The sequence below is a fragment of the Drosophila simulans genome, chromosome 3L (assembly GCF_016746395.2).
Source record: "Drosophila simulans strain w501 chromosome 3L, Prin_Dsim_3.1, whole genome shotgun sequence".
NCBI lineage: Eukaryota > Metazoa > Arthropoda > Insecta > Diptera > Drosophilidae > Drosophila > Drosophila simulans.
In genome coordinates, this window is record NC_052522.2 from 13,657,757 (window position 1) to 13,673,029 (window position 15,273).

The following is a 15,273-nucleotide window of genomic DNA, read 5'->3' on the forward strand; positions in this document are numbered from 1 at the left end:
CAAGTCAATCTATTTTATTATTCAATAAAGTAAAATTTTTTGGGTATCAAAGGACCTTTTCTGCCCACCCCACATTGCTGTATGCTTTAATCGATTTTGATCTAAGTATAAACAACATTAGCTACTACAAAATATTTAATAAAGATCAAAGAAGATATAAATATTTATGCGAGCGTAAATATTTTGTGGGATGCTCACCTTCAGCGCCTCCTCGTGATTGATTGAGGTGAAGGGGGTGCCATTCACCTCTAGGATTGTATCACCGGGTCGCAAGCCAGCGCGCTCGGCCACCGAATTTTCCTCGATGCGTGAGATGTAGACGCCTAAGCCTGGAAAAAAAACAATAAAAACAGGGGGCGGAGGAGGGGAAATCAATTAGCCAGCACGCTCACACACTCGATTTTTAATATTAAACCCCCTTTTGAGTCCCGCCGAAATTACCCAGGCCCCATTCTTTCATGGTCCTCTGTGTTTTTCAATTTTTCCATTTTTTTTCTTCGTTTTTCGTTGTTTTTCATTAAGCTCAGCCATTTTGCAGTGGATTGAGGATGGAGTGCGGCAGCCATTTTATGTTTAATTTATAAAACACTTGTGTGACTGTGTGTGTGTGAATGTGAGTTTTTCTGTGTGTGTGTGTGTCCGTATATGAGAGTGTGCACAATGGCGACGAGGTAACGTGAAGAAGAACTGAATAGAGAAGCCTGCATACGGTGGCAACTTAAATAGATTTTTATCGATTTTAAAGCCGTCCGCATATTGCAAACTAAAAATAAATTCAACGGCAGGAAATGGGAATGAAGGCAGGAAGAGTTGAAGGGAAACAGGCGAAGGAAAACAGGCAGGAAGGGCTGGTTAGCCAAAAAGGTAGTCAGGTGCAAAATGCACTTGGAAATGTCAAAGCTGCTGGCGGTTTGTCACACACAAACATCCATGCCAATACACGTGGTTACTCAAACGAGGACGGACGGACGGACACATGGCTCCGTGAGACCCGGACAATAAAACGAAATTGAAAACTAAATTGCACGTAAGAGCTTCCCATGCGAAAAGGCACGGAGAACACGGAGAAGCCATCACCCGAAACCGACTGGGCGTAACATGGTATCAAACACCAAGGGGCGTGGCAGCGGACAGATTAAATGGGTAGAGAAGTGTTGGGAAATTTCAGTTGTGAAGGCTTTTCCGACAAATCGGAGGGCTTAACAAGGCTTACTGTTTCTTATTTATTTACTATAAGCCAATAAGATTAAGGTGCAAATTATGTTTAAAACGCTCATCCTGACGCTCATCCCCAAACAATAAATTTCTTTAAATTGCCTGGTTACCTAAATCACGTATACGATTAGTTGACCACCCCCAAACTTATAGCTAAATTAAATTCACTTTAAGACCATTATGTAGTCCGTTTGCAGTGAAGTTTTCTTTTGAGCCAAGTATGTTGAGTAAGTTGAATAATCTATCATTTATTCACTCACCTGAGTCTTTGCCTCCTTTTACGCAAATGCCGAAACCATGATCGATTTGCTGGTCGCGCGACATGGAAACGGTTCGCGTCGTAAGTTCATGGATATTCGGGACACTACGATCCCTTTCCCGCTCCCGATCCCGATAAATCTGGAAAATAAGAAGGCAGAAAAATTAACACATAAAATTCATTTGAGAATATTTAACGAATATAAATTGCATTTGCGAATGTATTTAGGATTCTTTTAAAGACTATCAAGGTGAAAATCAAATTTTAGTCCGTAAGATTCTCAATTTTTAGGACTACAATTTTTTATATGAATATTAAGGAACAGATGGACACTCACCTGGTGGGTGGTGGAAGGCGGACTGCTGGCGGGGCTCCGCCTGCCGGTGCGATCCCGATCCCGCGTGCCGCCGTTGCTGTAGTGGTAGCTACTCGTAGGAACTGATGACGACTGGGTGGCGCCGAACATGCGGAGCACCTGCTCCGGCGATATGGGCCGCTTCTTGTTGCCGTTGCTGCTCGCGTGCTGGCCCATCGATCGCCCACTGGCCGCCGTCGATGTGGGCAGTGTGCCCGCCGTTCCGGCGGCCATGTGGCTGGCGGGTGAGGAGCTGAGATAGGCGCTGCCACGCCCCGGCAACGAGCCGCCCTTGGTGGGCACACCCGCCGAGTTGAAGTAGTAGTGCGGCGAGTGGGGGCGCTCGACGATCGTGTAAGAGGTGCCCGGCGGGGAGTAATACAATCCGGATCGACCGCCGGCACCGCGCAACGAACTGGTGCTGTTGCCAACGCGCGAACCGCCCGCCGCCGCCGACGATCCAACGTAGGGTCCGCTGCCCGGCGGCGGACTGATCATGCCAAAGGCCATTCCAATGTCCTCCGCCTCGAAGCTGCTCGGTCCCGGCGCTCCACTACTGCGCAGGTGGTGACCACTGAGTCCCGCCGATCCGCCCGTCGGCACGCTCGACGACGACTGCGTTCCGCCCATTGAGGGCCCAAGGCCAAAGCTGGCGGCTGCCGCTGCGGTCGCATTGTATCCGTAGGGTCGGGCACTCCATCGCGAGGGTCCAAGATCACAGAGTTCGGCATAGTCGTTGCCAGCTGCGCTCATTGTCAGGGGGTCGCCGTCGTATGGAATGCCACTGCCCCCAAGGCGCATTACACTGCTGGAGCTGAAATGGAAGGGATGCCATTAATAAAAGTGTTAAATGTTGACTAAAAGTAGAAAGTAGAAAGGGTAAACATATTCGAATCCTAGAGTTACACATTGAACTTTGAGCCGATCCACTAAGAACGGGTTCTCTGTTCCCATAGATGTGTGAAACGGTCTCTTTTCCATATTTTTTGAAAAGGCCTAATCGACTCCGGCTGCCATACCAGGTACTAACCGCCCGGAATTGGGTTAAAACACCCCCTCTGCACTGCTCCGTTCCACCATTCAATCTGCAATCCCGCGAACAACTTTTGTTTGCGTACGCAGGCCGCTAAGCCGCCGCTCAGACTGAGCGCCACATTCAGTGCAAACAATGGCTTAATCTCCAGAGTCATATGGTATACTGCTGCCCCTCTTCCCTGCTCCACCAGCCCGGCAAACACATACACGCCAACACACACACACAGACACATTCATTTGCGCACACTGCGAAATCAATGGGAACTTATGCCCCGTGCTTCATTATTTATGTGCCAACTTTGGTTGGCAAAACAAAAACAGGTTAGCACAAAGGCAGCCGGAGCTCTATGTGTCCCGGTGGCGGAGCTCCTGGCCCAAACCATCCTTACACATTTACACGTCGTCCTGATGAAGGAAAGAGGGCACCTCGCTACTCATAAATAGTTGAGAATTGCCGTGCTCACACATTGCCACCCACTTAGCCGTGCCCCTGGTTACGGAAATGACTGGCACACGATAGCCATTCTGTAGTTCTGGATATAAAATATTTGAAATTTTACAGGATTTAACAAAAACGCTGTATATTTTACAAACAGATGCATCACATGTATTGGCATTCAATAATAACTCCACATTCCAAACTCTTTTAAATAAGAAAGTCCAATTAAGTGTAGTTCACATTCAGAACGCAAAACTTCAAAAATAATTGAATATTGGTTTAAATAAAAAGAAACAAACACATATTTTCATATTTTCAGTCTTAAGTCCTACAGTCAAGCATCTCAAGTAAATGTTAAAAATTTATTTTAAATCACCAAAAATTTGAATTTGTATTCAATTAAGTAGTACACATGCTAAATGTGTTACAGACAACTCAAATAAAGTGAAATTGATTTTAAAAAAGTTTGAATCAATATAATTTCAAACTGACTAGCTCAATGAATGCATTTCGAATGGCAATCAAGGCAAGTTCCTTAACTTTCGATCAGCCCATCGAATTCAATTAAAAAACTTCCCCATCGATTATGCCAATAAAAGTTGTATCAAAGCCATAAACGAAACGCTGTCGATTAATCGAGTGTAAATAGCAAATAAGTTTCGAGTACTCAAATACTCGATACATGTGTGAGTTAATTTTTTTTTTTTTTTTTTGCATTTGCATTTGAGTTGTTAAGCTGCGTGTTTGTGTGTGTGTGCGTGTATAGAGTGAGTGAGAGGGAGCAGAGTTGTGGAAAGGTAAAGTGCACTTTCAGCTAAGCGCTGAAGAACAAAGCGCCGGCCAATTTGGTTTGACGCTTAAGCGCACTTAGCGGTCGACCATTGGCAAACACAAACACAGGACATACCAAACACGCACACATGCTTAATTCAGTCAGCAACACACACATACCCACACACACACGCACACAGGGACACCTACGTAATGGCTGGCAATTGTGCTTACGTCTAACAAGCAGCCAATAATGTCCTTTTTGATTTACCGATACACATTTGCATTTCTTTCTGCCACACAACAAATTGGCAAGCAGACGCCATTACAAATGAGGCTAACAAATACACGCGCAGCAATGGAAAACATATGTTTGCCAGTGTGCGTGAGTGTGCCAATGTATTTTGTATAAATATCAATAAGAAGCATCAGCAGAAGCTTCCCTATATTATATAGATATGACAATAAATTTCTCTGCTGCTCTTACACTCTCTCCCTCTTTTCTTTGTATTTTTTTTTTCTGTTATTTATTTTTCTTTTTGTTCTTGTTGCTGGCTTGGCTTTGTTAGAGAATAAACGACAAAAACAGCATGCTCCAAACGTATTTACTCATGACCTTGGTAAAGCACAGCCAGGACTCACACACACACACACACTCTTGCCCAAGAACCGCACTCACTCACACACTCACAAACAGGGGCACTGTGCACTTGGCAAAAGTGCTCCACTCATTGTCATTAAGTTGTGGAGCTTGGACTTCATCGTCCTTCTGAAAATTCCCAAAGACAACTTCCAAACTTAAAAATGGTAAAACTGATGATGTTCCAAACCGCGAAAATAGTGGTATTACGTCAAGAAGCGGGTATTAAATCAAGTTTGGGATCTCCAAAAGACAGTTTTCATCCCGAATGCAGGGTAACACATGCTGGACTTTATCAGTATGTTTGCGAAAGACTTGTTTGCAATCGCTAAAGGAAGAACTAACTGCTAAACGGTGACAAAAAAGCACTCACACACCAACACTCACAACCACAGTTGCCGCCGTTTGTCGTTGGCGCTTGACACAAGGACATTTTTCATGTACGCGTTGTGACATTTTTCGGAATTTGTTAGTCTGACTCTGGTTTGTGCCAAGCAGCCAGTCGAGAGTGCATAGATAGACCGTGTGATACATGGCTCAATTTTGTGCACTTTTTAAGTATGCTTTAAAACCTTCTTAAACTAAACATATTTTACTTCCAAATGTACCAGAGGCTCACATAATTTTCAAATATTTTTAATATAAAAGTTTGTATTTTCAGAACACATTTTGATATTTTTGAGGATTTAAATTCCACTGTGCCCAGTTCCAATTCTCGTTTTTGTCTACTTCCAACAGCTGGCAGTTTGTTGTAACTGTTTCGCCGTTGTCACTGCCACGCCGCCTGCACTTTGCCCCCTTGTCCACCATTGACTTTGGTTTTTGCTGTTGCTGTTGTTTGATTTGAAAATAAGTTTTGTATATTGTTCACTCCAGTTTTTATTGCACTCGAGCCTAGGCAGTTTTCATTGCATGTTCTGTCTGATTTTACACAGAAGAAAAACACGTCCAGTACGGGACCAGTACGGGACCGAGTACGGGACCAGTACGGAACCGAGTACGGCACCATAGTATTATATAGTATATAGAATTAGGGACTTTTCAAAAATTCAAATTCAGCCTATAGTGCAATGCATTGTGATGCTTACACACACAGGCGCAAATGAACAGGAAGAAGAGGAGGCCCCCAAATGTATGCTATGCAAAAAGACTTGCTTTCAACGCAAACCCGTTTATCGCTGGGCATAAATAATTGATGTTTAATATGCGCCTGGCATTTAACGTTCAGCTCTTCAAGTGCGCTTAATAGTTGCCAGAGGCATATTAAAACATTAACCAAAGCTGCAGAAGTTCGCTTAAGCCCAGGGCATTCATCAACGTTCATCATCATCATATCAACGAGCTTCATTTTTTCCTTTCTTTTTTTTCGCTTGCCTTTTTTTCGGCGGTAAATTTCTGGGGAAGTAATTATGATAAATGCAGGATATGCAAGAGTGTGGGGGCTGTTTGCCAAAGCGGCATGTCGAACTTGTAACTGGGTTAATTGCGCGTAAATAAAAGGCAGGTAGCACACGGGGAACATGTGCCTTGCCCATTTCCCATTTCCGCGGTGCTGTCAATAAATCTTGAACAAGATCTCGTGGAAGTTTGATAAGCAGAGCAATGACTTGAGTTACGTGACTTTGCCTTGTTTACCTTGCGCAGCAAATCACATGAAAACATGTGCATTTTCTCTTCATTCCAAAAGCTGAGTTCTTACTAAGTTTCTGATAAGCCAGAATATGCAGCGTGTTGATTGTCAGATAAGAGAAATAAGAGATGATACTTTTCACGCAAAGTGACTCATTTGTGAGACATTTAATTGAAAGGTGAATTTAAGATATACAAATTTACGAATTATTGAGTTTTAGCACGTATTAATACACTAACCTAATCGCATCTTGGTTCAAATACATTTATATGAACAGCATTTCAGCACTCCTCTGTACCATATTGATTGCCCGCAGATGAAAGATAATCCTAGGACCTAATCAAACAACGACGTTGCTTCTTGCCCCGTGAGTCAAGTACTACAACAAAACAATGCAATCGAATACATAATGGAAATGCACTAGTTCATGTATTAATCAGCTTTGTGAGTGCTGCGACTCAATTACCTTACGCCCCCGGTTATTTGATATTGGATATTTGAACGCCTGGTATGCATGTGTTTATGTACAAACAATATTGAACGCTTTAGTCGAGTTCCTCGACTATCAGATACCCATTTAGGCGCCACTGGAGTCTGCATGCTTCATCTCAACTTTCTACCTTTTATAGTTCCCGAGATCACAGCGTTCATACGGAGGGTCAAATGGACAAGAACAGGTCAACTTGCCCAGTGATCTTGATCAATAACATACTCTATAAAGTCGAAAAAGCCATCTACCTGCAACAGGTACTTGATCTTTAATTATAATAATTATGGGTTTATTCAAATACAAAAGTCAATTGACATGATTCAATGTAATGTTTTCAATCAATTTAGCTACTTATTTTGTTAAACAAATATATGTATATATCAAACATATGAGCCCCGCCTCTTTTCAATTAAATTTTCCTCTGCTAGCATGGAGGGTGTGGTTTTCTTGATTTTTTCCTCCAACTAAAAGCGTCACGTAGACGACACGAAGCCAAAAGAAAATCTGCCATAATAAGATATGCACAAATGCACATGCATAAGTTAGGGCAGACAGAAAGAAAATGGCCGTAAGAAACCGAAAACGTGGAAAAGGTACAACAAACCAGACCCGAAAGAAGAACAAACCAAGTTGACTTACATGTCAACTATTGATTTTTTAATTAAATATTAATGAAGCACGAGGAACGGTTACAACAACAGCAATGGCTGCGGCAAAAATGGCACAAAACACGCTCGAAAAAAGAAGGGAAAAGTTGAACAGGGAAGTGGAGCGCCTCAGGTATGCTACAAAAAAAAACATGACACACAAAGAAGGGTGCCAGGTGAGCGAAGAAAGGTATACGAAATATACGAGCAAATTACGAATTTTTAATCACACGTCGCGTTTGTTACATAAGCGGGAATATCAGATCCCCGCCAAACCTAAAAAAACGTAGCAAAAAAGCGAACAGAAATCAAATAAAATAAATATGCAAAGCGTCGTCTCGCTGTCCCTACCACCCACCGCCACGTTTTTCGCCCATATTTCCCTCTTTTGAGTAGGTCGTCTATGCACAGACACGCAACTACACCGGGAAAAAACACTCACAACATTCTGGAAAAAACGTTTGTCCTTTTTGTCAAAACCCTATAAGATACATTTATATCTTCTGCAGTATCAGTATTGTGATTTATCCATTAATGATTATATTTCCATTTTGAATAAATTAAAATTTTAAAACACTAACGGAAAATTATTTATACATTTATGTATTTCATTTCATTCATATGATATTATATGATCGTGGATAATTTATGATTTTATTTAAAACATATTTATTAAATATATAGTTCAAACCAAGCGATAACTTTCTCCCTGTGCAGCGGTAAAAAAGTAGGAAATGTGTGGAAATGTAAAAGGCAAATGAAACTAACTGGGGAAGTCAGGATCCGGGGAGTGTGTGTGTGCCAACAAGAGACAGGACAGCCAGGACAGGCTGGCATTTCCTACAAAACGCCGAGCAGCATTTTGTCCAGTCACGAAAAGTTGGGTCTGAGCAAAAACAAAAAAGGAACCAGGATATATACACACGTACCGCCGAATGGCTGGAGTTCGGGTTAGCAAGAAGCTCTCGAGTCGACAAAGTCTCAAGTTGAATGAAGAACTCACGCAACTTACACACAAACCAAAAGGTGACTGTGGGCTTGGTGTGATTCAAGCCCAACTAACATATTATTCCCGGCATGAATTCCAGTTTATGCCTACAATGTAGCTGGGAGTACGAAATTGCTGCATTTGAAAATTGATATTTATGACAGGAATAAATAATCACAAATATCCCAGGTGAGGCGATGAAAGTTTGATGATAGTGGCGTTAAATTACCATTCATCTTAATTATGAATCAATGTTATTGACAATTTTAGCCTTTGGCTTGACATTCGTTTGTCTCTGCATTAAAGTGCTGAAAGCCTTCATTATTTTTCACATAAATCTCCTATAGAAAACTCCACATAATTTGGCTTGCCAGGCTGCAGCTCATAAGCCCCTTAATTATTGTGTCAGCTAACTGAAAGTTAATAAACCACCCATTGTCATGAAAATGAAATCCAAAAATAAACTGCCCGACCAAATGGGGCACCAGCCAAAATCAATAATAAATACATAAACAGGTCAAACAATGCCGCAACGAAGGAAGACAGTAGGGAAGCCATTACCACGATGGGCTATGGAAAACTCTTCAATATAAGTGCAAAAACTAATAAATTCATATATATATTGCGCTTTCTGCTAGACTTCATTAAATTTAAATATTTGCTTATAAATATTTCCAAAGGATTCTCCGTCTAAAAAGCTATGTTTGTTTTGAGTGGCTATAGAAAAGAGCACACAAACTATATTATTTACTTCTGCAATTTGGTGAAGCTCTTTGAAGCACGCTGACTTTATCATAAACGACACACTTAATAGAAAGCCATAAAGAAAGACATTTATTATTCATCACGTTTAAACTCGCAGTTCACATTTTGGCAACCCCGCAGTGCAATAAATAATACAGCGTTTTATCAGAGTCATCATAATCGTTGAGTTGCGTGGGAAAGCCCCAGACCCTGCGCATTTCCACCACAAATAAGGATAATAAGCCAGCAATTAGTGTCACCGATGAAGACTGAAACAGAAACATGGCCCAAAGCCAAGACCCCCAACACACTTAAGGCAATTTTCCCTGGTTTGAAAGTAGGGAGAATAACAAGGATAGAGGTTAACCGAGCCGCTCGTACAGACGCAAATCTATTATCCCACATCCTTTTTACCTCCTACAGCAGAAAATGAAAAAAAAAAGTTGAGGAAACGAAGGAAAAGTTGCAAGGACAAATCGCAATTCCAGTTTTATGAATATTTTTCTATTTGCCTATGGAAAACTGCTGAATGGTCCTTACTTTATCAAGACCTCCTTGCGACCCAATTCAATGGCCAAAGGTGAGGGAAACTTTCTTAATACAAGATACTCAAAGGACTTGCACACGGTCATACGGAAAGAGACGGAGTCCGACATTCAATTGCCACCTTACGGCAGTAGGATTTGCCATTTATAATGTGTGCACCTGTGTGTGCGCGTGAGTCCTGGCAAACTCAAACCGAAAGTCTTAAGTGAATTAAGAGGAAAACTTGCAACATTTCTAAGGCGACCCCAATTCACCCGCACACCGCATGTCCTCCATCAAGGTTAGCCCACTTAATGAGCTCTTGAAGTGCTCAAGCTTGAGTTTGCTAAATACATATCTACGAGCATGAACAAAAAAAAGGATTATTTGATATGGCAGCCCCGCCTTCCGTTTAACGATATCCTTCTGACTGGACACCTGTGTCTTCGTTTGCCACCTTGCTTCCTTCCCTGCCGTAGGCTCCAAGATTGATTGTTATGCCAGCGAAAACTAAAAGCAGCGAGGGCTCGGCTCTCTTCGACCCCACTTGGTTTTGCTTTAGTTTGGCTTGGGCCACTTAATGATTGCCAGCCAAAAACTTGTGGATAGTGCGAGGTCAGGGTGTGAGGTGCGTTCCGGAAATGCCAGGGAATGTCACCCACACCTTGAGATATACCATAAAACAATTATTGGAATTTCTTTCTTTCACCTTCGCTTTTCGGTGGGCAGGGTTTTTCGGCTTATTTTATGATGGGTGTAATTAAAGTTGGTGACTGGGAAGTGGGTCACGTAACTTCAATAGCAGATATATCAGCATAATCGCTTTATGGATTTACAATTTGAGTTGCCGTTCATAATATACAAATTATGATCCTAGGGAGATATTACAAAATTGATCTTCTTATCAAGACAATTGATTAATTATAACCCAAACCAAAAAACCTCACCCACCTTGACCCAAAAATATAGTTTGCCTTATCACTTTCACAAAAGCCATTATTAACGACACAGTGTCAACAAAAATTTCGAGTAAGATATTAATAACCTAAAAAACACACTCGTGGTTGACACTTGGGCTGAGGCGAACACGGGCTGAGGCTGAGTAATAACTATTTAATGAGTTTGTGCCACAGCTCGGTGTTGGGTAGAAGAAAGTAACATGGCCGTGAACCAAGTGCCAACTGCCGTCATCGGGAAAACATTCCATTCACTGACGCCATTTAATTAAAATTTGCGCCTAATTAATTGCCGAAAAGCGGAAGCGCACAGCCTGACAGGACATTGGGTGTACTAGGCGTATGAGTGATGTTTGCCTATTTACATCAGCTCCCATTTGATTGGAGCCCAGCCGCACTAATTGGAAATGAAAATTTGATTTCTCGCATTTCTGTGGTCGGCACTGCTATTTTGCATTTTGCATGATTGAATTCAACGGCTAAATATTACCCACTTGCGTGAATTATTAGTATTATTATGTTGGACCACCGAAAAGTATGCAACACTTTTGTTTTTTGAACGATTTTTTTGGTTCGCTGCCATCATTTTTGCTCTGCATAATTGATGGCTGAGCTTTTAATTGAAACTGAGTTGTGGTTATTATGAGTATAACGAAGGGGACGTGTCCGAGCGGTTCGCGGAAAATTTATGCAAATTAAGATTGCACTGGGGGCGGTTGCAATTAAAGCCAAATTGCTGCGTGAAGAGCGGAGAAAAAGAATAAAAGTTCTGTAATTGAAGAGCGTTTGAAGGGTGCGAGTGCCGAACAGGGCTTGAGCTGGAATCGAGAAGAGCGTCCTTGAAGAATTGAGCGTTTTTTTCCGGCAAGAACTTGTTAGTCCATAGGAAATTTGTAATTATTTGTAGAAACAGGAAGGTGTGAAACTAAGACTTAGTAACCTATATTAAAAAAAAACTTTCACTGCAAAACTTATTTTGGGGATATACACGAATTTGGGAAGTTAAAACAATTAAAATTGTCACACTTTCGAAAATGGCTGAAAATGACTTCTTATAAAATGTTCATATTCACTTTTAAATTTGATAACTGTCTGATTCTAGATGGTATTTTCCGTTTTTATATTAAATAACTTATAACCCATCTATATCTTTATGACGTATATAGTTCATGTCGCCTTGTATTGTTCCATATAAATGTTAAGTTCCATTAAAATCTGATATCGAGCTATGTGCTCAATAAAATAGCAAAAAGTAGACCAATAATAATACTTGAAACAATGAGACCACTGTATTCACTATATCCTTGTGACAAGTTTCGCAACTTTTTATTTAGCACACTTTTGCTGGCCGAAGCATTCAGACCTATCGCCCATTCAAAACTATAAACACAATGATTTATTATACGAGTATCAAGTCCTTTCACAGCACCTTATTTGTGCCTTATCTGTGTTCACAATTTGGGTTGTATGCTCACCTGTTTGGAATTCTAAGGATACATTAAAACTGCCGTTGCTCGGGCGCGGTGTGTGTGTGTGTGGGCGAGTGGCGGCCTGAGGAGCCTGTGTGTTGGCCAGTGTTTGCTGGAGGCCCCTATTGAATGGATGGTGACACGACCGGACGCTCGTCCTGTCCGCAACACACAGTTGTCCTGCTGCCAGGCTTCCTGCAGCAGTCAGCTGATGCTGATTGTGACGCTCCTGCTGCTTGTGGCATGCAAAAAGTTTTCCCTTTGAGTTTTCCAGCGCCGTCCGTCCGTCCGTCTCTCTCTGTCTGTCTGTCACTCTATGCGCTTCCTGCCTCTCGATGCCGCCACGTTGTGGCGAGAGTGAAAGTATTTTTTTTTTTCAATTTATTTTTTAGTTTGCCTCTTTGTTGTATTTTATCGTGGTGAATTAAGGTTGAGGGTGCTACTCTCTCTCTCTCTCGCCAAGCTTTCTCCCACGCTCAGAGAGCTAGGCACATTTTCTGGTTGAGTAAATTGTTGAAATAATATGCATGATATTTGCCAGCGACACAGGGACACTTTGGTCGAGGCTCATAGATAATATTTAATAATTTTTTTGGTGATTCTTTCGGTTTTCTATTCTTATAGCAGAATTCAGTTGGAAAGTTTTGGTGTGTTATGTGCCGTATAGTTTCTGCTCTCTGTACGCCTATAATCTGAATACTCCGTATCCCGAACGAGCACTCCGATACCGAAACCGAATTTCGGACTGGCGACTCCGAATCGACTATCGTACGTGGCGAATTTGACGTTTTGTGTAATTTAACCTTCTGCCCTACTCTTCTCGAATGCGTCATCGGGAATCGCGTAGAGTGGAGTTGAGTAGAATCGAATCGCTTATTTATTTGCTTAATATTTTATTTGGCACCCACACACGCGCACGCACACTTTGTTGCACATGTTTGCATTTTTGCTGGCATATAATATTTTGGTTTTATTAAGCATACGCCATGTTGTACGACGCGGACCCTCGAACAGCGAGTTGAGAGCCTTGGCCAGAAGCCGTCAAGGTTATTATTTCCTTGGTGTTTGCCTCAAAAAGTAACCCTCATCTGATACTGTTTCTTTTATTTTTTCCTTATTCTTCTGCAACCAATTTAATGAAGGGCCCTTCTCTGTGGCTCTAGTTCAGCCTGTTCGTCGCTGTATCTACATGCCCCGTGCATATTGCCAAAAAAAATTGTTGAAGGAGGAAAATCGTTTCACACATTACACACAACAACACGGAAGAGGCAGAATTGCCCTGTCTCTTTCCTTCTTTCGCCTTAGACAGCCCATAATTGGCGTACTTGCTTAACTGGCATTTCAAAACACTTTTTATTTCGATTTTTTCGGGGTTATTTGGCGGAAGCCTTTTGCAATTATTTTGTAGCCAACTTTTTTCTTTTCCACGAAGCGCGATTTGGGCTGCGATTTTGTAGTTTCTTTCCCTTCGCTCTCTCCTTCTGTATATTGTTTTATTTTTCAGCGGAGCTCCGCGTCTTGACCGTTTGGCTCCACTTCTCCGACTACTTTGAGGGCTTCGCTTCGCAGAGGCCTCGGCCCAAAAGCTTTCCCCGATTTTGTAGGCTTCCGTGCAGCCAAAGAGAGCAACGCACCGAGAGCAGAATCCCCGCCGAGACTGACTGGCGACGTCCTGGCGAGCTTCGTGCTTTCTCCCTCTCTCGCGTATGCTGTTCCTACACAACAACAAAATGTTGAATATTATTTAAAATTCTTATTTTGCATGTCCTATGAATTTAATATTATCAGAAAATGTATTGAAGACTTAATATTTTGCAAGAATTTAATTTTGTATCCTTTATTGTAGGTAATAATTTTGTTTAGATATTAACAAGTATATTAACATTTTAATTATTTTTCTGAGTGCACCTCTCTCTTTGGCCCTGGGTTCTAGGATTCTCTTGTTGGTCTTGCACTCAAAGTTTGCGTTGTTTGGATTTTGTTATTTTAATGTTCACTGAGCAGTCCCTGAAGAGATGGACGAGGGGAGGGAGTCCCAGGATAGAGGGAATACGAGCGAGGGGGTGTGTATTCTCAGTCTCATTTCCAGTGTGCTTTTTGAGGATTTCTTTCGTGTAATTGTTTTCGTTACGTTTGTTACGTTTGTTATGGGCACCAGGTCCACATGCACCTAAAATGTAGACGTAATTGTGCACTATGAAAAATTTTCACTTTTTCGGGTCATTGCCCTTCCAAATTTAAATTGATTTTAATAAAAAGTTTATAACAAGCATTTATGTTAATCTTATTATTGTAAAATTGCTTATTAATTTTTACAGCTATAAATTAATTAACGCCTATTACAATATTTAAGATTCTATCGCTATAACAAAGTCTGAACTATACAATAAACATAATGCTGATAGCCTAATTATATCACCAATATGGGATTATATTTAAATTAATTTTCCGTAGTGTTCATACGTAGTTTAAAATTTTTCGAAATTGTAATATCAATGCCGAATAAAAATAATTGAAATAAAATGTCTCAAATTACAATTGCTCGGCTTAAGATCTCGTAGCTACAATTGCTTAATGCAACATTTTATTGAAGCTTTTGCCCAATTAAGTGTCTTGGTGTAGCCATAATACCCATCCAACAAACCCGCGCCCATCAAAAGCCTTCCCAGCTACCCCAACCCCTGCATTTTCCTTCGCTTTACTCTCCATCTCGAATTTCCCCAAAGAGAGGGAAATCACTCAATAGTCCGAAAAGCGAACTGAGGCCCATGCGATGAGACCCAATAGAACCAGGTAATGCCAGAATTTGCAGAAAAGCTCTCTCCTTGTCAGAGTTCCCTCTCTCTGTCTCTTTTGTTGGGGAACTCTCCCACGCAAGAACTCAACACAGCTGGCAAAGAAACGTCAAAAATATGTGACAGGAGCTACACGATGAGGAAGAAGCAGAGAAGGACTAGTTTGGCAGGTAGCACAGGTCCTTTATTCTCTCTCTAGGGAGGCTGTGTGCTGGTGAGTGTGTGTCAGAGAGAGTGGGAAATGGGCGAAGGGCACTAGTGTGAGTGAGGGCCCGACACGTTGTTGCATTCTCGCCTGCCTGAGAAAAGCGCTCA

At 41.6% G+C, this 15,273-nt stretch overlaps 1 protein-coding gene across 11 annotated transcripts in view; it reads right to left on the minus strand.

Moving 5' to 3' along the window:
* LOC6737982 (whirlin) overlaps positions 1-13,732 on the minus strand; it is a 31,648-nt gene extending 17,916 nt beyond the window's left edge. For 10 of the 11 annotated variants that reach the window (XM_039292993.1, XM_039292990.1, XM_039292992.1 and 7 more), the window contains exons 1-4: positions 12,170-13,731; positions 1,812-2,643; positions 1,476-1,614; positions 199-329 (exon numbers count right to left, since the gene is read on the minus strand). In XM_039292993.1, the coding sequence (XP_039148927.1) occupies positions 199-329; positions 1,476-1,614; positions 1,812-2,630 (1,089 nt within the window). In that variant the 5' untranslated portion in view covers positions 2,631-2,643; positions 12,170-13,731. Of the gene's footprint in view, positions 1-198; positions 330-1,475; positions 1,615-1,811; positions 2,644-12,169 lie in introns of all 11 variants that reach the window. The other variant, XM_039292980.2, reaches the window with a different exon arrangement.
* Between the last annotated feature and the right edge of the window lie 1,541 nt (positions 13,733-15,273).